Source organism: Temnothorax nylanderi, unplaced genomic scaffold, assembly GCF_030848795.1.
Source record: "Temnothorax nylanderi isolate EJ_2023f unplaced genomic scaffold, tnyl_v1.0 TNYL_tig0007_pilon, whole genome shotgun sequence".
Lineage (NCBI taxonomy): Eukaryota > Metazoa > Arthropoda > Insecta > Hymenoptera > Formicidae > Temnothorax > Temnothorax nylanderi.
In genome coordinates, this window is record NW_027249069.1 from 2896778 (window position 1) to 2920283 (window position 23506).

At 44.6% G+C, this 23506-nt stretch overlaps 1 protein-coding gene across 6 annotated transcripts in view; it reads left to right on the forward strand.

The window, feature by feature from the left end:
• The window catches only part of Pnt (ETS transcription factor pointed), a 102659-nt gene that overhangs the window by 35735 nt on the left and 43418 nt on the right, over positions 1–23506 (forward strand). The window contains exon 1 of one of the 6 annotated variants that reach the window (XM_071721155.1): positions 22064–23415. The exons of the other annotated variants lie outside the window; for them this stretch is intronic. Within the exon in view, the coding sequence (XP_071577256.1) occupies positions 23310–23415 (106 nt within the window). The 5' untranslated portion in view covers positions 22064–23309. Of the gene's footprint in view, positions 1–22063; positions 23416–23506 lie in introns of those variants that run through there. 6 annotated transcript variants of the gene reach the window in all.

The following is a 23506-nucleotide window of genomic DNA, read 5'->3' on the forward strand; positions in this document are numbered from 1 at the left end:
GCGAGCTCGAGTTCGCTCCTACATTCTCCCGCTTCCTCCCTTCTTCCTCCCGGCTCCACCTGCTCACAATCTCTTCCTACGTTTCTCTCTTTCTCTACGTGACTTCTTGCTGTTGCGATACCCGCCGGTGCTGTCGGCCGTAGCGTAAGATCAGACAACGAGAATTTCTTCATCCTTGTATTATACGGAGTATTTCTCTCTCTCGTTTTTTTTCTTTCTACAGAAGTTAAACATTCGCTAAAAGAACTTGCGTGCGCATTTGATTAACGTTTGTTGAAATATATTATTATACCATGTGTGTTACGGCCGTTGAAACAGATTTAGATTGTTGTTATTATTTTAAGCTTCTTACACGTAAAACACTACATCGTGAGCTGTAGAACAGGATTTCATTTTCACGCCATTCAGTGCTAGCCCTGAATATATCGATTTGAAAAATTGTGTGCTTACGTATTGCTTGCGTCAAGATCCTGAGACAATTGCGAAAGTGAAAAGTTGCAGGGTGGGAAATAGCAAAGTGGGTTTGCTGTCGAGAATGTTGTTGATCTTTTTCACAGCCAGCACGCATACAGCAATGTGACTCAGCATTCGGTAATTGCATGCCCTTGACAAGAAGAATGCAGCCTGCATTCGGAATTGCAAGTGTTAAGATTTAACATAGCGTAAAGATGTATGCGATATCTATGTAAAAAAGTATATACATTGTACTGTGTCAGATGAATTCAAAAAGTGAATGCCATTTCCCAGAAAATGTAATCTTTCTCACCACCTGTTTATTATTTTTATTCTTTACTACCTAATTGATAATTAATACGTACATCAAAATGCACTTTATAGATAGCCTTCTCAACGTTATGTTCTGTTTTAATGACATAACTGTCGGTATATTAAACATTTTACAAAATATAATTATTCAATTATTCAGTAATATAATTTTATTCTTTTGCATTTTTCTCAATATATATTCTTATAACATTTGCATGGTTGAAAGGAACACAATTTTTTTTATCTAGATCCCCGAGTATCTATATCGCGCTCATACGCGCAACAGGTTTTTCTCCTTCTGGATTTAATTTTGCCGGATCTTATCGTTAACGAGAACGTGAGTGGAAGATAATGGGCGGTTAATTAAACACGAAATAAACGTTAAGACAGCGTCTATTTACGATGTACGCGGTGCGTGCCGGCGCGCTTGAGCGGAGCAGATGCGTGCGCGCGGCCCGTTCGCGTGTCTGCCTTCCCTACGTCTGGCCGCGACTCGATTTCGCGAAAAGCTAATTAAAAGTCGAGGATTGGTGAGCTAAGTACTTTCGGTACTTCGGTTCTCATCAACGATTCGTCACTCCGCTCAGGCGATTATTCTCGTTCCCTTTGCTAGGTAATTAGGGTGGAGCGAAAGGAGATGCCTCGCAAAATCGGCCAGTCGACAGTCGGCCGGCGTTTCTCAAGATTGTGTGTGAAAGATCATTCGCGTTTTAATCAGCTTGTTTACGATTAAAAATTATTAAAAAAGGTCGTATACAGTTTATTTCCACGTAAATTCGAAATACCGCGATGTGAAGAATATTAACAATATTTTACGCGCAAAATTTAAAGAGTCTGAGGCGTATCAAAAAAAAATTCATATAAGATAATTTAAAATACGTGAACTTGAAATATACGCAACATAGAAAAAAAACATTATTTATAATTACATTTATATGTGCAATTTGAAGTAATGCAAATCTGAGAATTCTTATATAATGGGTTTATATTAAATAACCAATTTTCCGATTCTTTTTTCGTTGGCGATATATTTCTTGTCCTATACATCAATATCATTGTAATAAGGAAAAGTATAAGGTAAGGGAGAAATCAGAATAATCGTGCGTTAAGAGAGAATAACTTGAGGGCCCTGGACTCTTAATGTATGCGAAATTTACGTAAATCGCAACTGCGTAATAGGGATTATTGCGCTACCTATGTACTCGCGAACGATGCTACGAGAAGGTATCTAGATACCAAGCGCGCGCACAACGGGCAGGTAGAAGCACTCATGGAACAGGTTCGAAGTTACTCGGGAACTGGTCAAGCAGCGAATAGGAACAACAAGAGATATTATCCGATTGTACGGCCGATTGCCGGCAGGCGTGTGTAACGGTACTGATCATGTCACCGATTCGAGCTTTTAAGATTTGGCGTTTTGCACACGCGTTTCGCTGAATTCAGCCGAGGTTCTTTCGCGATTAAAATAAAGATCTTACAGAGCGTCATTTTTTTATATTAAAGGCGTGCTAGACATTCCAACAACTTGTGCGCAATATATCTGGAAAGACCAGTCCACGTTTCCAAATAGAAAAAAAAAATAGAAATCATATGTTGCACTTTAGAAATGTAAACGTTGGAAGATCCGTAATCGATTTCTTATTTTTAAGGTAGAAATCTTTCATCTTCAAGGTGGAATCTCAATCTTTATCCTCAATCTTCTTCCAAGCGTTCTTCCAACTGTATCCAACTTATAAAGCGTACGATTATGTACCGTCAGAAAACTTAACTTAAAATTGAACGGTCGCGATTTGTGCCGCCACGCGCGAAAATTCGAGCTGCAAGCGTGGTAGTCCGGTTCCGCGGCATGTCCATTTAAAACGCGCGGACAAGTGCGATGCGAAATGCGATTGCACATCATCGTCTGCCCCACTAACGTCGTCAGTTTGCGCAATGCTCCGTCAGACGGGTTGGCCGGGATGAGGTCATGGCTGCCGTCGCTTGGCAGCCCAGTGGTGCAGCGCGGAGATGGATGACGCGGTGCGCGGGTTATGCTGATGGAAAACTCCTCATCTCGCTTCCTCCCCTTCGGCGACGGCCGCGTTTTCCTCTTGCTCGCTCTTGCATGAGCGCGCGGTCGCCGCCGTCGCCGCCGTCGCCGCCGCCGCCGGTGTCGGTGAATCGACGCGTGGGTGCAGGTTGGAGGCAGATAAGATACGGGAGGAGTCTCGTTTGTCCAATCCTCGATGGCTCTCCTCTCCTCTCGTTTCGTTGCCTCTCCGCGAGGATTTAGCGGTCGGGAGGAAGAGGGATGCGGCGCGTCTCGCGCATTGGATCGCGGTGGATAACTTTATCGCTTCGTGTTTTCCATCATGGCACTCGTTATCCGAGTAGAATATATACAGGTCCCAACTACATGTAAAAGATGTCATTATTTTCGTGTTGTCTTCGAGATTCATCCTAGATCTTCATACCTCTTTAGACTACTATGAACTATAGAGAATTACTAGAAAATTACCTATGAACTATAGAAAAATCCCAAGCAATCTAAGCGCATTTAAATGGTATCGTAAAGATCTAAATATCTAAAAGACATCTCCAGGATTAATATCTTTGAGATGTTTGTATCGTTCGAGTTTTTCTGTTAAGACATCCATGCGATAAAATTATTTTATCTACTAAATTTGTATTAGGTAAAAGACAATATACTATATAATTTGAGAAATTTACTTTAGCACTCGAGTAATCCTATTTCTAACATGAACTCATTTCTTTCGGAGATCCTGTAAGTTCGTGCTGCCACCTAACGAATTTGATCTGAGAAATTATAGCTTCTTCAAGGTCTCTTGTGGTCGGTATTTTGGAATATTTTCCTGCAAATTGCCGCCCGCGACTGCAGGCTCGTGCAATTCCGCCATCGCGAATCCTCCAATTCCGGGTCTCTCCATGAATCTCTTACTATTAGATTTCATACTTCAAACTCAAGGTCAGTCAACTCATTAAACGTTGTGAGTTTTTTAAATTAATTTATTTTTAAATTCTTATTTGTTTGCTTCTTTCATTCTTCTGCAAGGATGTCAAAGATATTAATAGAACGATTTAATATTAAGCATAAAACAGTCGGCGTCAACGACGAACAATTTGTCATCGTTATCGCGAGTTGTATCGATTAATTAATCCCATATATATTCAATATACTGGCGTATGAACGCGAGATTGTTGCGTCTATTTTTTTTGCATGTATTTCACGCAATACTCAATGATCGCGGCGCGGTGGCGAACAACGAGCGGCGTTGCGGCACGAGGGGACCAGTGACGTCACCCTGTCACGCCTCGGCGGGCACCTGTTCCGCCATTAACATTAGCCTGGGTGTTATCTACGAGTATAGACCCGAAGGGAACGCACTTTCGACCGAACACGAGAAGGCAATTGTCTTCGGCCGCTGGACACGGCCATCCTAGAGACAGAGAGAAAGAAAGAAAGAAAGAGAAAGAGAGAGAGAGAGAGACATTTCGGCATATGCCGCTGCAGGCTCGGTCCGCCTTCGTCACGCTTCGTTGAATCCTGGCGTGCCTTTGTTCCTCCTGTATCAGAACAAACGCCAATTATTTTTTGGCCTTAACTCCACGGCTGTGGCTATTCGGTAGTCTCGTTCCATTTTTATACGCTGCTCTTAATTTTGACGTTCTTAATGACGTATTTGCTGACCACTTTGGCAGCGGTAGCTCCCAGTTTCCTCTCGACTTCGTCTCCGCGTAGTGTTAAAGAAATATTATTAAAATTTTTTATATATATTTAGGACAGAGAAAAGAGAGCTCTGAGTATTCGGTTATTCAGCAGCGAGGTGGCACGTTGTATTCAATTTGATGAAGTCGTCATAGAAATGCGTAGAACGCGAGCGCTTTCGTTCCACCATCTCGAGCTTGTTTCAATAACAATACGACCGGTATGTTAATTGCCGTATGTAATTAATGTCCGAGTGTGCAGGGGCACCGCGTTTCGGCGCCCCCTTTCTCCGGAATCCACCGGGGCGATCCATTATTGAAAAGGCGCGGCGTGTGTGGGAAATTGGAAGGAAACGCCGAGACACACCGGGACACGTGGTTACAGGTGTTCAAACGATGCACGCGGGAATGTGTCACAGGTGCCCGTTCACCCGACTTCTTTATTATCGTTTCGCATCGTAAATGGCTATTATCGGCCTGGGAGGGTAGTTTAGAAAGTCGAGGGTAAGCGGTCTTTCTTTTCACGCGTGTGTTAAACTTTAACCGTTCTGTTGTCGGCTATGCCGTTTGCGTTCACAAGTTAATGCAGGCTCGCACACATTAAATTTAATAGATACGTTAAAACGTGATGAGGGTATTGATTACACAAAATAGCAGGAATTTCTTTATAGGACAGTTAAAAGATCCTCCGTTCTCCTATACTTTCCTCTATATTTCTTTCTAAATCTCATTAATGAAAGACAAGAAATCAATCTCGTCGTAGCTCTATAATTTATTTATAGAACAGCTCATAATTACACGTACTCGCACAAAAGTAACCGAAAGATTTTTATTTTTAAAAGATTAAACAAACTTATGGGCGTTTCTCGCAAAAATTAAGAAAGAATCGAAGTTTCTTGCAAAAATTATATCTCGTTCGCAAGACGGATGCCCTAATATAATATATGGCGGGCATATAAACCTGCATAGCAACTCGAGGGAATAGCATTGTTCGGCAAAGCAATCGTCGAGAGAGAAACCACCACCGTGACAGAATTACCTCTAATAAAAGCGAATTCGTAACGCAATAATTCGTTTCTTATTCCGTGAAAATTAATTATCTACCTGGTTTACCCCGCACGTCCAGCGCACCATACTGATAGAATTCGCACGCGAAAAAACAGTAGCCGCGTCAATATCAGGCATAGCGCGAATTAATCTATACTTCATTCGTTTTATTCACATTGTTCTCACATCAATTGAAACACGCTTAAGCGTGTTTGATTTTTAGATATATCTATAAATCGATACACCCTAGTTTAGTTGCCACGATAAGTTCACATACGTTGAAATTACTTCCTTATATCAAGAGAATTAAAAAAAATATCTAATTTTTTAAATGTATTTCTACATTTCTTTAAACGATAAATCCAAAAAATGCAATCCAAGACTGTTGTCCGTATTTCATTTTCCGGTTGAAAGATCCTCGAGATTGAAAGGTATTTGTGAAATTACATCGCAGGGCGACGCGATGAGAACCCTTGTAGCAGTTTTAGCGGCGACGGCGACGGGCCGGTCTGTCGAGCGTTCGGACAAAAACCGGCGTGGGAGCGAGTGCACGCAGGCTCCCACGAGTGTGCATTGTGCGTGATACACATCTATACGTCATTTACCTACCCACCTACCTACTCGCTTAACCGACTACCTTCATTTTTCACCGGCCAATGCGCTAACCGTGCGCGGCCACCGTCTGCGCGATATTCGCCCAGACCTGTGCTCTAATTGACCACCATCCGTGAAAAATCAGACAAGTCAAAACACCCGAGCCATGAGAACCGTAACTTGGAAGTTTTATAAGTGTTTATTCTCTAGCATATCGCGACGTGCGTGTGTATGTGCAACTATATGAAATTACCCGCTTGATAATTTTTTGTCAAGCACGATCGTATGATAAATATGACGGTAGAAGACGTTGTCCTCGTTTTCTTAAAATAAGGAAAATACTGTCAATTGTACGAAGTACAGTGATGTCGGACATCTTTGAAGGCAAAATATGACAGAGATTGATAAAATAAAAGATTTACACGCGCGCTACGTGTGAAGACGTTACTTAAGAATTAAAAATCTTGTTGCGAATGTACACACGAGTTTCCATCCTCGCGTGAAACTCGCTAAAAAAATTCCTCGACTGTTTTCAGCAATTTAATTAACGACAAATCGATCGTATTACCGTTTCCTGACAATCGTGTTTTTTTTTTTTTTTTTTGCGAGACGTACGCAGAGCGGAGCACTCGGTCCATTCGCGTATGATATCGGTAGAGCGTGATAAAGCACCGAAGGGATGAAAGCGAGGACTAATGATAGCTTCGGGCTACGGTAATCGCCTCTCTGCTGATTTCGAAGTGGCTGCGTCGTGGCGACGAGTCTTCTGAAGGCTTATTTGCCACGATTTAATTAATTGCCCTTCGGCTTAATCCGGTCGTCGTCGCTCCTCGCGCCGCAGGGAAGCTAATCCCTCGCGCGTCTAATATTTCGAATATCCGTTCTCTCGTGTGATTCGACGTCGCGCGACATTCGAGCGATATCAGTAAAAATATCCTGCGTAAAACGAGGAATTAATCATAAATACGAAGTGTATCTAAAAATATCGCGGCTTGAAATAGTCATTTTATGTAAATATCGGGTTTAGAGAATTTCTAATTTCTTAATTATAAACATGAAACATTCATGAATACATTTTAAATCATGTGTCGCGGACATCGATCTTGCGATGATTTAATCACTACTTTAAACAACGTACAAACGTGTTTTATGATAGATCCTTTAACTGTCTCTCTAACATTGGCGCACTAATATACTGTCTGTCATTTACAATTTGTGCCGCGTCGATCGGTCAAGTACCTTTTTCCACATATCCGACATATATCTTATATTAATCTAACGGAAACTTGCAACACGCATTATAGCTGAAAAGAGCTAATACATTTAGCGCTTGTACAGCGAATTGGATCTGAGGGGGAAAAAGCAAGCGGCGGTGAATGAAATCACGTATGTGGTTGCTCAACGTATGTTCGCGCATAAAACCGGAATTCTCAGATAAGACCGAGATATTTAAGAATGTACGAAGCTAATGGCAATTTACATGTATGCGAGCGTTTTTCTATTCAACGAGCATTGCCAAGTAGTAGACGGAAACGGGGCCCTGATTTCAATGTGTCGGGCGTTTACAGAACCGCATTAAATTGATTGTTGAAAAAAAGAAAGATATCGCGTCATTTTGGTTACTGTAAAATTTCTCTCTTTTATAATTCCGCGCGGTTAAAATTCTTATTAATACATTATTTAAATAACTTCTTATTACTACGTTAATTGTAATACAAAATTAGGTGTAAATAACTCGATTGCGCAAGGAAAATTTACATTAATTCACGGTAAAAATATTAAACGAGGAAGCAAGCGATAAGTATGACACAGATAGGTACTTAAACAATTACGGGCCGCAGCAGTTAAGATTCCGAAAAAATTCTGCACACAGCGCACAAGGGAAGGAGTAGGCGCAATCGCGCGAGATAACGGGCGAATAAATGTAAATGATTTCTACGTCGCGGGAATACCCGATGATCGTTAATTAAGCCGCGCGAGGAGGAGTTTCTCTCACGAGGTGGGCGAGCAGAATGGCGCCTGCACATGCAGGAGGGGAAGAAGACAATGCCGGATAAACGCGGCGTGGGTACGTTGCATCGCGCTAGCGCGCGAACGCACGTGTTCCCTACGTGGGTCATCTCGACGGAGGCCACGCACCAATACGGACAAGCGTCTCCCTTGTGTTTTCTGCTCCCATTCCGAGAATGAATCTGAATAATGCACTTGTTGTCGCAAATAAAAATTCGTTCTTAAATTTTTTTATTTTATTTTAATATAAAAACATAATGTCGATATAATTTGCAAGATTGTCTCTCGGATATATATAAAATTTCTAAAATATTCAGAAGAATCTTATTAACGCCAAAGTGCGAGAGATTAAAATTGCTTGAAAAGAAATCGGGGGGGCTTTTATTTCTTGGGACCGCAGTCACTTCTGCTTTTGATGAAGATGCATCGGGAGGAGAGAGACTTGTCGTGCTTTTGACCCGAGCGCGACGGACATGCGTGCGTTAAGAGCATTTTAGCGGTCCGAGTCCCATTTCCAATTCCAAGGCTGCGCGCTGGATTACGCGCGCGTTTCGACTATATTACTCGCGGCTACTCGCTCGGCTCGGCCCTGCTCTCGGCCTCTGTCGAGTTACGATCCGACTCGTCGCACTCCGTCAGGTGCACCGAAGCGTAGTTCCACCTCTCGCCGCCGCCGCTGCCCTCTTCGTGCACGTCGCACGATGTTGACCTCTGTGCTTCGAAAACGATCCAACGCGGCAACGCGCGCCGCGCACAACGTGTTCCACTTGCTCTACGCCGCGACACATACGTCTCGTTAACGTAATCCGGCGCGGTGACGAAACGCGCCTTGAGAACGGTCGCCGAAATTAGACGACGGCTAACTGCCAGCAATCGCGTTACTCTCACGGATTGCCGGTTGCCGCCACTCGTTTCGCGCATTCCCGTTTGCTAAGAGCTCTCGGCTACCTCACGAGCGACGACGTCCGCTCGAAATCTCGTTTCGCGCGGAAATTGTCGGAGATCCTAAAAGCGCGACGAGCGATGAGGTTCGAGTATTTCTGGAACCCAAACTCCCCCAATCGCGTTAATGTAGAATTTCAACAAAAGGATTTGTGGTAAAAATAATTCACTATTCGTCGAACAATTCATTAAATAAAAAATTTATTTAATGAACAATGTATTTTCGTAAATATAAGATATATGTGGGATAGAACTACGACACTTTTATACAATTTTCGCAGCTAATTTTCTTTTCTTTTAGAAGTTTCAAGCATATTATCACGTACCAAACACATGATGTGTCCCTCTCTTGATAAATCTATCCTGGAATATTATATAAAGATTCCTCTTTGTTTATTTTATATAAACGCGTATCACTGTCAATCACTTAGAATTTGATCCCTTTGAGTCGTCTTGTTATTTCTTCGAAATAACGAATTGAGTGAAAATGTTGATAGCGTAAAGTAGCCAGGCTCCTTCGACGATGGAATTTTCAGCGGTGATACGAGATACGCCACATATTATCTCTTCGGTCGGTTCCTGCACTTTGAAATCGCTGTACCCGCACGAAAGCATAATACGATCTGCTGCGTCCTTAGAGATAAAAGCTTACGTTCTTATATTATTTTATGCTGGCATTCTTACAAGATGCAGGATAAACGCACGAAATAAGAGCGGAGTACTTTTACAGTCTGCTCGCAAAGATAAAAAAATTTTAAGCGCATGCAAACGTACCTAAGACGCTCAACTTTTAATTACCTTGAAACGCAAGCTTTAAGAATTATCGATCAAATTGCCATGATCAAATAAAATTCTATCTCGTGCGTAATAAAATATAAAATTCATTAAGACACGAAATTAATCACCATGAAGATTAACCTTCTGCTAATTTACTTCAATCAATCAATCAATCATCTTTATTTCACTCCCCTTCCGGGGTTGGAAAGGTGCTAATTTACTTTGCGAGCACAAATATATATAATTTTGTTTCAAATGTTACATATGAAAGAGAAATTCGTTTTCTTCAAACGACTTTTTTTTTCAACTGGATCATAGTCATACAGGTATTGGCAGTACTTGACAGGAAAAGCCAGTGATGTTAGAGGAGTATCGCAGATTCTTTTTGTTTAACGATTCAAACCAAATGAGGAAATGTTGATTCATATCGTTGCCACGATTATTCTGGCAAATATTGCAAAAACCTTTTGAATGATTTTCGCACAATTCAATTTATGGCACTTTTAATAACGTGCGTGATCTCCTTTGTGTTTCAGGTAAGTCACAGTCATGCAGTCACAGAGCGTACCGCGCGCTTCGCATAAGTAAGTACTCAGATCGAGGTACGGCGAAACATTTTCTCCCGATCGAACATCAAAATACGGCATATAGCGCCGATTTTTTTTCTCTTTTTTTTAACGAGAAAGGGGGGGAAGAAAGAGACGCGCTTTATAAACACGACTACAATGCCGGTCGACTCTCGCTACATGCGACGAGGTTTGGTTAGGTACGTTTGAGGTGTGCTCATGTAGATAAGCTCCGATAATGACCGGACGTGTGCTCACCCAGCCAGAACTCTGCGAACTCCCTCCGAGTGTCCTGCTCCTCCTCCCTCTCTCTCCCTCCCGCGACCCTCGCCCTCACCCTCCCTCCCCCCTCGTCTCTCGGTGTAGTCGTACCTTTCCTCGCCGCCTGTTTCTCTTCTTCTTTCCTCGAAGAGGAGTCCTTCGGTACCACCTATCCTATCCGAGTCTCGTGTGACGCATACGCGTCAGATTCGCACAGCGGTGGTTTTTTTTCTTCTTTTTTTTCGTAGACCGAAAGGCGAGAACAAAGGCATCTCTCGCGCGCGCGCGCGCTACGATAGAGCGGGTGGAGAGGGAGAGTCGGTACACTTTCAAAGTACACGTACACACATGTGCGGTATTCTCTAGGCGGCTAGGCCTAAAGAAAGAGAAGAGCTCGCGCCGTTGAGGCTTCGCGATGTTTACGGAGAACGCGGACGGCAAAGAGAACGATCGCGGGAGGGTGCGACAGCTTCGAAAGTTTCGTCGATAATTCGCGGAGTCGGTTTCCCGTCGCTATAACAGACGCGATTGATGGGGCGGAGGGCCCTCATTGAAATCTGAAATGGCTCCTTCGTTAAAGTTATATCAGCTACAAAAAATTACGCTGAAATTAACATTAATTACTTTTATAAAATTGAATAAGGTGATTAAAAGAAACGAGCTTCGGCGATCGATTGTCGGTCACTTAACTTGTACGCGTGATCCGGAAAAAGATCTATCGAGGAGAGACTAGAAGCTGGGTACAATCAAACGATTTCTCATTTGCGTTCCTGCTGTATCCGTATACCGAGCGATCTATTGAAATCGCGGCTAACCGGTACGCCATTGAATAATTCTTCCGCCGCGACCGGGATACGCGAAACTCCGCGGTCGGACGGAAGCGATCTGTTAAAATACAAGACACGAGGGTTGGGAGCGGGAGAGGAGGGCATACGCTCGCTCCGCTCTAAGGTGCGAGACCGTGTAATGTCGAGCTTCGCGAGTGGCCTCGATAACGAGTAACGAGAGAATTCAAAGACGAAAACGGTCACAGTGCCAGGGTAGCACGCGGGAATACGCGCGTTCCATCGGCTTCGATACGTGACGTCGCAATGCATTTCGAAAGCGCGCAACCGAGAGAATGCATCTCGACTTTATTAGCTCCCAGCTATATGATTTAATCTCGCGGGGTTCGCGCGCCGTGCTTTCTTTGTGTTCCCCGGCAATCCGGGTAGGGTAATTGTCACGTTTGCATAATACGGATGCAACACGGCCGCTTGTGCAACGGGCGGCGGCCCCGGAATCGGCGGCGAGAGGCGGCCCTTAAGAAATGACTTTGCGATTTTGCTTAAACGTACATTGGCATCTTCGCTCGGACGCACGGAAATACGAGAATATTCCTACACAACAGCCGCTTCTCGGAACTTCCTCACATCGTATCTAATCTTATTGGATTATTCCTTTAATACCGCATGTTGCTTGAGGACATTACATAATAGGGTCGTAACTTTCCTTCGTTCTTGTAGAAAATTGTTCCTGACGGCGTGATCCGATTCTCTCTAGTCGTGTAATTCTGTATTGCGTGCACATTTATTCCAATATCATTGCATAATCCTTTATTAATCCTTATTATTAATATCATGCAGATATATCCCATATTAGACCTTTTGCAGAAATGCAAAAATACTCTCACGCTAATTTACAAACTCTTCATTCGTCGTGGAATTTCAAATAGTCGCTAATATTATTACCTTTTCAAGATTTTGGAGAAACTTCAACGTTTCAAGATCTTTGAAGCTTCAAGAACTGATGTTATCACTAAAAAGACCAGTTGTTCAAGTCTTCTAAAAATCTATTTAAGTCTTTTTAAAAACTATTCGATTAATCCTCCAAGCGATTCGGGACTATATCGTCGTTGCGTTCAAAGTTAATTCCAAACGTTTTGTTAGACCATCACTCGTAAAGCCGCGATGCTCGACGCGCCAGTGGACGAGTGTACGTTGTTGCATTCTGATTTCGATACACGTACCAAAATAACTTCTCCCGTATCCTCCTCCCCAGCCGGGAGCTCTAACCGTATCCTATGTACGTGCGCGCTACTGCTACAGCTTCGGTCTCTCTCTCTCTCTCTCTCTCTCTCTCTCTCTCTCTCTCTCTCTCTCTCTCTCTCTCTCTCTCTCTTTCTCTCTCGTTCATTCTACCTCTCCTCTTTCTCTCTTTTTCTCTCTCCCTCTCTCGTACTCTCCTCTATCCCCATCTTCATCGCGCTTATCTTCATTCATTAGTCCCCTCTCGCTCGACCATCGCCGCTCGCTCGCACTCGCTTCTACCTGCTTCTTTTGCAGTCATTCATTACTAACTGTCCCTGTCTCTCTTCATCTCCTTCTCGCTCCTCTGCCGTCCCTTTCCGTTCGATGCGTTCCGTGTCACTTCGTCGTTTCTGAGAGCTCGCTTCCATAGATAGTCTTCAACAACGACTTATCTTTTCTTGCTTGTTCGAACAACGGTTTTTTTCGGTTGACATTGTTTCCGGTGTTATGTAATGCATATCATGTAGTTAATATTTTATCAATAGCGGAATACATTAAGTCCGCTTACATCGTTTATGATACTTTTGAAAAATTAGTAAAACACATGAAATTTATCTTTTTAATTTACTTTAATTTTATTAATAATACATATGTCCATTAAACTATATATATTTTTGCCATCCGGAATTTTTTATCATTTACATAAAAAATTTATGATGTATATTTGCATAATAAATAAGTCTTAAAAATTCCAATAAACAGAAGAACATCAATTTCAAATATTAGTAAAAAAAATAAAGATTCTCTTAAGATTCTCTTCTCATCCGTGAAAGCAGTAATACATATGCAAAGATTACGGTTCAGTTTCTACAATTGCGGTATCCACAAATTAGAGAATGACTTCGCATGAAAAGGAAAAAATAGGAGACACTTTTAAAGAATGATAAGAATATTTTAGAATAAAAGGCATCTCTTGACGGACAACTTCCGGTCGGTGTCTCACTACCTTTACTCCATCGTGCATTCTCTTCGTTCTATCCTCTCGACCTTTTTCCCGCTTTTGTCTCCATTTCTCTCAATTTCTCGTCCGCTTCAACATATTGAAACTCGATAAAAATCATGTATTATTAATTTTAGTAATTACTTAGATACATTAATCATTATTTTATTATTTAGTTAATGCAAATAATATTATAATTAACGTCGACCAATTAAAATTTTTTGTTATAAAATAAAAGTTTGACAATTTATCGTAATTTCGGAATTCTTAAAATGAATTGTAAGTCGTGATATAAAATCAAAAGATAGATGCTATAATTAACGATATTTTGTTTTCTTTGATATATAACTTTCTATGCGCTAACGATTATAATTAAACATTATTTCATAACACGAACGATTGCAGCCGAGTCTCTGCAACGATTTCCGGAAATTTAGCAGACGATGCCAGTCGATAAACATTAAATGCATCCATTGTTTTTCACAGAGAGATGTTCTGATAGACGCAAAAAAAAGCCGATAACAAATCTTTAGTAAATTACGTGTACGACGTAAACGCACAAGAAACGCATTAATAACTCGCGTCAAATAGTGCCGATAAAGTCAATCATACCAATTTGTCAATCTGAATAGATCGTAATTAATCGATAGACCAGGTTAATTGGATGTGGCATTTGCATCACCTGCCGCTATTCTTCACTTTCGTGTAACTTCTCGCGAATGCCTCGACTGTTTGTCCTAAATTTCTAATTGCGCCGAATCACGTGTCTAAAACGTTCAATAGATTGACACGTGGAATATTACGTAAGTCCGGAGTAATCGAACTCATCATCGTAATTTCGTGATGTAACACCGTAAACTGATAACAATGTGTGTATTTTCTCTCGCAGTCGTAATCGACAAGAGACGTAACACTTTAACCGTTTAACGAATATATCTCGACCTACCCCGGCGAAATGTTAATATCAACATAATAACATCAAGTAAAATAAATATTATGAAGAAGGCATCGATGTAAATAGGAATGAAATATAAATAAATGTTTTCTCGGCAATTCGTGTGGAGATCGTCGACACGCAGCGCATAGCAAGCCGTAAATCGAGCTCTAGCGTATACTTATCGTTATCCGAGTGCTTCTTATGCCGCACCTGCTTCAAGGTAATTACATGCGTGGGAGTTAAACCGAGAACTTGTTTCGAGGGTAATCTGCTTCCATACGTTACGCGTACGCGTGTAATAGTGTATCTATTTGCAGACTACGTGTCTCGCTCGGGGTTAGACCGCCTTCGTCATATCTCGTATTGCGGGCACTCGTTTTATCATGTATCACGTGTTAATAGAGCAGTATTAAGATTCGAGAAGCATACTCGAGAAATGGAGGAAGAATTGAGAAATTAAGCGGAATAATTAAAAATTAAGAAAAGGTTTTGCCATCTTTCCAGTTTTCTTAGTTAAGGAATCAAGAAATTTCTAAAAATATAATTTGTGGTTAATATATAACATTTATCTCTTGTCTCATGTGATTAATGATCTTGTAAAACGCGTGGCAACATTAATATTAATCAAGTGTAATAACGTTTAAATCAAAACGTATGGCCTAGTATTTTTTTACAAAATGACATGAATAAAATTAAAATATCGTAGAAGCGAAATTATTTGCCATTTTAACTACGAAAATTCGATACTGATTAGTATATACATATATCGATTCGTATAAATCTTGACAAGTTACCCTTTTATGCAGATTTTTCGAAACATCTTGTCGGCTTGAATGTTCAGTGTCGAAGATAAAAATAGACATTGAGTTGATGTGTGTTCGGAAAGAGAGAAAGAGAGAGACCGGAAATTGTCGCCTCTTCCCTCTCTGCTTCCTACTCTTTCCTCACTCCTCCTCCTCTCTCTTCCTCCTCTCTTCTGCCGCGGCAACCGGTGGACTTTCACGCGGCAATGATCCGCGTTCCGATGTGCTGCAATAATCGTGTATTGCGAGAGAAAACTGTCGTTGGGACAATCCTTTCGAACGGCCGTTAGCCGGTCGCACAATAAATGCCGAAGTTTGACGAGAAAGTAGCGGTGATTATTTAACGCGGACCCAAGTAGTGTGGCAAATTACGATGCGTTCTTACGCCGCGCCGTTACGTAACGAGACTTGTCATACTTTATCAGCCTCATCGTATGTCAAATATTTTCTAAAGCCTTCGTCCAGCGTCTCGCAGGTTTGCGCAACATACGTCACAGATTAATTAAACGAACAATTAATGCGCACAACTTCTCATTTTTCACAGATGACTAACGACGAAGCAAAATAAAGTCTGACTTGCAGAGAATTTAAGTAACATAATTTTGCACTTGCTAATCAACGTTGAAATGTATACCAACTGCGCTTTCGTAAATTCCATATATCCATTAAACGCGATCCGATCGCGTCGCATCGTAGGGCCGTTACGCGAGGAAGATCTCGCAGTCGCGTTGCGAGATCGCGAAATCACCCAGAAAAGGGGAGCGGAAGCGTTAACGAGAGAGAAGTCACGGTTACGTGGCCGTGGGCCATGCGCGTAGCTCGCCCGGGTTACCGGAAGTCGAGTGACCGTAACGTTCACCCAGGTGAACTCGATTGGTCAGAGAGGACGGGGATGCGGGAGAACGAAGGGGATAAAAGTGGCGGTAGCTCTCGCTCGCTCGTCCTCGCAATCCTCCTTACACGCGAGGGCTACGAGGTGAGGTGAGGACTCGCTCTTTCGTGCGTGCTCTCGTCTTCCTGCGTAAACGCGGGAGGAAGTGGCGTATTATGGTATCTCGCGAGTTTTGTGATCGAAAGCCGCCGGTATCTTTGCTATTGAATTAATGTCAGTGAAACCATTTAAATATACAATTTTTCTCGATTTTAACAGGACATTAACAAAAATTAGCACAGTACAATCCCTTTTTTTTTATTTAAAGCAAAACATTAATATCCAATCAGGAAAACATTTGACGTTCTACTAAAGCTTTAAAAATTCTATTCTATAGAATTTTATCTAAAATATTTCTTTCTTATGAAACTTTACTGGACCTAAGAATTTTTTAACATCTGTAAGAAATGATAACGGATGAATATGTCAAAAGAAATATCAACAGTATGCTGTATTTGCTCTATCGTATCTTATACTCTATCTATAATCTCGTCGTATCTCATGTAAAGTCGCAACCCCGTAACAGAAGGCTAAACTCTGTTCGTTTAATTACTCCTTCGCTCTCTTTACTAACAAGCGTCGAATGAATTCGCGACTACCGGCAAGCGAGCGAGTACCTCGACTTTGTAGCGCATTATTTTCTCTTAGGATATGTCCGAGGCGAAAAAGGACATGAGAGAAGAGCGGCATAAGAGAGAGAAAGAGACGCTCGCCGTAAAGGAAATGACGTTGACGCGTGTGTCTTTCTGAAGTATACGAGCACCCAGTCCCAACCGCTACCACCAACACCATCACCACCTTTTCCAACACCGTGGAAAGGAGCACGGCAATATATCTCCCTTCCTCTTACGCTCTTTCGTACCTTACAAGTTTACGCGTTCTCACGCTCTCCATCCCACTTCTCTCTCCTCTTTCTCTCTCACTCTTGCTCTCTCTTTCTCTCTGTTTCTCGGCTACATCTCGCCGTTTCCAACGGTGAGCGTACGCTCCGATAAACGTTCCACACGCACACACACGTCTCGCGTGTATACATGTGTATTATACCTGCCTGCGCGCAGGCGAACACACTCCGATCGCCGAGATTACGAGGTAGGGCTTCGAGGAGAGAGAGCACATCAGCTTCCTAGTTATAATAAGCGCCGCAAAAAATGTGGCAAAAACCTGCTCAGCCTTCGGCAAGTATATACCGCGCCGTGCGCGTCCAGCAGCGGCCGGCTTCTGCTCGGCGCTCTCTCTATCGCTATCTATTCGCGTTCCTTTTGTTCCTGCATCCTCTCTCCCTCGGCCTCCGTCGTGCATCTTTCTTCCTTTTCGTCCTGTTGCGCCTCGCTCTTCTTCCTCCTCCTCCTCCTTCTCTTCTTTGATCACCGTAGGTGTTGCCAGACAACAACCTGCACACCGGGGCCAGGCCAACTTCCTTCCTGCGGTCATCCTTTTCCGTCCTTCTCCTCCGCTCTCCCTCTGTTCCGCGCGCCGGGTTAACCCGCTCCCTTCGGGCGTACAACCTTCCCTTCTCGCTCTCTTATCCTCACGCCGTTATCTATCACCGCGCCGTCGGTTTCTTCCCCTTTTCTTCCTCCCTGACACCCGGGGCGGCGCGGCGCATCCTCCGGCTGCTCACGGCTGTCCGTCACGTTCTTCTACCGCTTCCCACAACGTCGTATTGTTATTATTTCCCGGGCTATCGTTCCTTAACCCCTTCCTGCCTACGTCTGCCCGCGATGATGCAACGCGCTTTATCAATTTCCGCGACGCTAATCGGCGATAATAATTTTCTCGCGTCGCGACTTCCGGGTTTCTTAGCGCGCGACCACGCTACTTATCTCGTCCCCTCCGCCTTCGCCGGACTTGTGAATGAGGTTCGACAACGCGCCTCGTGTAATTATTAATTAACGCCACAACTGGACAGCTGCTCGTACACCACGCGATACTATACACATTTCCAGCGGCCGGAGCTGATTCATTAGTGTTCAGACGTTTAATACAAACGAGCACCGCGAGCATCGTAATTATATTATTATTATTAATGATAATCATGTCTAAGGCAAAGCTTTGGATTGGTAAAAAACAAATCAAACTGGATGCATTTCTTCTAAATATTTCAACACATTAACGTGTGTGTTGTCGATAAAAGAATCTTAGTGTCTCCACAATTTTTAATTTTCCGAAATCATAAAAACATTCGGTGATATTAATGTAATTATAAAAGAATGTCTTATTATCATTTTTGTTACTACTCTTATGTCAGTGTTTGAAATAGAACTCTATCTATATGTATAGAGATGTACGTCTTTCTTGGAAGTCAAATGAACGACCGTCAAGATTTCTGCGATGAAGCCGCTTTCTAATTTAAGTGATTTAATTATAGTTTGAGTCGCTTAACGTTTATCGAAATCTATCTGGAGCCAATAAGACGAGCATATGTTAGAGGTCCAGATTAGAATCAAGCTCGCCATACTAGTAACTGGAAGTTGGAATACCGTGTCTTGCCAAATTGTCTCTCGGCAATTCGTTTCCCAGTTAATCTATCGAAACGAATGCAGCGTAACCGGTTGAGAGAGTGAGAGAGAAACGTCCACGGAGGGAAGAAGATAGGAAGACGTACAGTCACATCGTTCGTACAGTTATACGTACGAGAAGTGGCGTAAAATATAGCTCGCGGAATCGCGAGTGGTAGCCGCTGGAATGGGAGCCGAGAGAGGAGTGAATGTCTCGTCGCGTTTGACGGTGCCATGCCGGGGCGAGTTTATGAATGGTCCTGCGGACGTGCCGGAAGTTGCTAGCCGCGCGAAGGAAATTTTTAGCGTTGCGCCCGCGGGCGACGAGTTTTTCATCAATCACACGCACGACATCCTCAGCGATCCACCGTGCGACCGTAGGAAAGTTACTAAAACCGTGTTTGCGTTAGTAACGTATAATTACGCCTCGCTCCCTTTTTATCGTCGATTATTCCGCCGGCGAAGAAGCTGTAAAAGTGCCTCGCGACATCCGCGTTTCTACCGCGTCGCTAAAAACTTTACCGTTCGTCCCTCGCGCTCGCCTTTGTTTATGCGTTGATGCCATTAAGCGCGCTCGTTATCACGCGATCATGCAGATCGAAGGGTTGCCCTCAATTACGTTTACTTGCGTAGATACTATAATTAAATGAGTCGTTTTCGAAAGAATTTATGTAAATTTTATCGGCATATATTATCTATGCGAATAAAACCTCGATTCGCGTTCTCGTATTCTTCTACGCCATATTAGCGTTGATAAAACTGTATATACTTAAAGACGTTTCATTACTATTGCATTTTGTTAATATTCCTACGCATAAAGCATATTTTTCACACAAATATTTATATAAGCAGAAAATACCACACGTAGCGTAAATCTGTTTTCGACAATTTCAAGATAAAGCTCCATATACAGAACGAATTATCCAAATACTCGGCGTCCAAAACTCAATTTAATGTCGCCGCGGTGAAGCAAACTAATTATACGCCTGTTGAATTATATTAATAATTGGAGATATTGTGTCACAAACATTCACACATATTGATGAATATTTGATTGAACAATCTCCAAATGCAACAATACCCAGAGAGAAAATATTTACATTCTCAAGTTTCGCCCGGCAATATATATCAGAAACTGCATCACACAACCCATACATGCTCTTCGTACTGGTGTATATAACCGGCGAAGGCCACCGTGCTCGGAAAGATAGTCCAACCCTGCTATCCGGGCAGCCGATGAAAGAAGGTCACGCGAGGAACTGCAGTCATTCTCGGAAAGTGCCGACTCGTTTCTTCATCTAGCGTGACGTCAACGTCACGACGACGACGACGACGACGACGACGACGATGGTGGCGGCAGGCGGCGTTGAACGGACAAGCGGCGGAAAAGAGATCTGATCTGAGCGAGGAAGAGAGGAGAGGAGGAGATGAAGGAGGAGAAGGCGGAGGAGGAGGAGGAGGGAGGAGGGAACCTCTCGAGGGACGGTCGAGGTGAGCTACCAGTTAAAGCGTGCGGCTCGGGCATGAATGAACGAACCGGCAAACCGAATGAAGGAAGGAACGGACAGCGGCGGACCTGCGCGCCCGTGTATTAGCCAACTCAACTCGGTATTTACTCGTCGTCGCGCGGACTCCGCGTCGCGCGTGTGTACGTGCCCGTCGCCTAGCACACCCGTGCACACCGCGATTTTACGCAGCTCGGCGGCTGAAATAGAAGGAGAGAAGGAGAAAGAGAGAGAGAGAGAGATAGATCGGGTGAGGGAGGAAGAGCGACAGAGGAAGAGAGAGAGACAGCAAGCGAGGGACAGCGCGCGCGCGCCTCGTTCGTAACGTGCGCGCCGACGCTAGTGTTAGTCCGCCGCGTGTGACGGGAGAGTATTCATTCATAAAACTCGGAGCGAGAAGAGTGAGGGCTAGAGGCCTGCGCCGCCGCCACTCCGCGCGCTGTCGCGTCGTGCGATCGTAGCGTGGTGGGGAGTCAAGTGTTTTTCGTCTCCCTCGCGCACGTCCCTTCCAGTTCCGTCGTCGATCTCGCTCGCGCGTACGTTTCCAAAGTTCTCTCTCTTTCCCTCCGTTTCCATCGCTCCGTTAATTCCACCTGGGTATCTTCCCCACGGATGACCCACGCCTTACCTCTCGTGATTTTACGTTTCTACCTTCGTGAAACAGCTCGGTTAGTCGTATTTTCGGATTGTATTCCTGTATTCGCGTCTGCTTAACGTTTTTATCCTCGCCTCGGTTCCATTCAGCTGAAAATACCGCCGCTCTTACGCGTCTTCTGGCCTACGTTGTATTAAGAATCCCCTCGTCTTTCCTCGCACAATTCGGCCTCGCTCGTTCTTCTTTCCTCTCCGCTTCCGCACCCTCTAGCTCTCTTTCTTTCTCTTTCTCTCTCTCCCTCTCTTTCTTTCTCAGTCTCCGAGTTGCTATCTACGGCACGCTTCCCCTATAATAAACCGGTGTCCCTTGCCGCCCACCTCCTTCGCGCGTCCTCATCTCCTTCCGTTCTTACGCCTCGTTCCCCTCTGGCGTCCGCGAGCGCACGTACATACACATAGCGCGACTGTCATGCGACTTAGCCATCCGTGACACCGGAGTCACGATGAGGGAACCGGCGACTCGCCGATCGTCTTACTCTCGTTCGTGCCCCCTCCCTCCCGTCCGTTCCCCGTAGCGTGCGAAGAAAGCGTTCTCCGACGCCTTTACCCGCATTTTACCGCATCGTTTTGCGGCTCTCCCGAATACGATTCCCCGCAAAACTCGCGTGTTCGCCCGAGTGAGTCGTGTGAAACGAATCTTGACCGCCCCCCTTTTCTCGCGTTCGTCGCTGGACCCGTCGCGTCGCGTCGCCTCGGACGCCCGTGAAATCCCGGCCGGCCTCGCGAATACGTATAAGACGCGATCGAAGACGCATCCTCTTCCCCTCTCTCCGAGAGAGAGAAGCCAAGAGAAGCTCTCCACGACGCTCGATCCCCCTTCTCTCGCTCTCCACCTCCCTTTCTGGACGAGTCTTCCTCTACTTTTCTCCTGCACCTTTGCTCTCCTCTGCCGCTTCTTCTTTTTCTTCTTCTTCTTCCTCGGAGTTTCTGCCCCTCGTATCTCACTCTTCCTCTCTCGTTCTAGTTCTCTCTCTCTCTCTCTCTCTCTCTCTCTCTTCTCTTCGGCGTGTACGCACTTACCTGCGGAACGCGGTCGTACGTGCCCGACAGTGGCGCTTCGGCTTAACGAACTCTCCGGTGGCGCCGAAGGAAAGATCGTTTCGTAGCCGGGGCGGCGGATCACCTCGATCCTCGACCGAGCGATACACAACACACGGACCCGAGTGCGAGGAGCGTCCGTGACGCGCGGCGATCCCGTGCGTGCGCGCTCTCTCTCGACTTCTCTCGGCCGTTCAGTGCGCGGCGTCTCGCGTGTGCGCGTTCCCTCGAGAGTGCGTCGTCAAGTGCCGCGCTTACGCGATCATTGTCGTCGTCGTCGTAGCTAGCGAGGTCTCGTCTCCGAGGAACCGCGAGGGGGTGGCCCGGCGCACGGGGGAGGGTTTTCCCCCCGCACGTGAATTCGGGAACAAAGCGGGAAGGAAACGCGAAGCGGAGCAGGGCATTTCCGTCTCTGACGGACCGGGCGACGTCTCATATTTTCGGACTCTCGCTCCCTCCATCGGAGCCCGCTCTATCTCGCCACCCCGCGTCCCCCTTCCACCCTCTCTCCCACTCGGTCCCGGAGCAACGAGCGGTTGCGTAAGCAGGTATTCGGAAATAACCCGTGTGGGTCGCAGTTATGAATTGATAGCAAACACATGGTGGACACGCCGTGCTCCGCGGCCCGCGCCCGCCCGACGACCAGTAATGCGCCTCGTCGAGGCACTCGAGGCTCCCGGATCTTCTCCCGGCCTCCTCGCAACGTGACCGCGTCGCCGAGCTCGGCCCGCCATTGACAAATCGAAACTGTCAGCGGTCAGCGGCTGATTGTGTACGTTTCATCGCGACGCTGTGACGCGGGCGAGTGAGCAACAATTGGCGATCTCGATGGCACCGGACGATTGTTTGTCGTCTCGAGAAGCGGCGCATTGTCCTCGCACCAAGAAAAGTGCATTCACTAAGTGACTTTCCGACGTGACGCCGGTCGGTCTTCGGTAGAAGTTATCTTCTCACTGTCAGGGGACGTGTTAGCAGGGGAAAAATTATGGGATAGATATAGTCTTCTCGAAGAGCCTGAACCCGGCGATAAACAGATCGATATGTGATTATTGACTGTGCGAAAGTTCGACGTTACAACACTGAGCGACGAGTCGACTCCGGATCGTCTTCGATGGTGCACCTGCAACTTAGATGATTTCATCGTGGACGACGAACTTCCGCGTTCCGAGAGACATCGAAAGAAAAGGAACGACGAGAAGACGAGTTCGGTAGCGAAATACAAAATATAACCGCGGACGAATGACACTGATAATCCTGGACTACGTGTATGTGCAGTGATTACACAAAATCGGCACTCATGTACGTTGATTACGGCGGCGACACTTATGCCGGAATGGGAATCAAGGCCATGAAGTCCTTTGGCAGGTCCAGAGGTAGGAATATCAAGGACAGAACTAACTGTAGTTACCTGCGTTTATCTCGTTACAACGAGATGTAATGAAGCGTAAAACATTTAACATAATG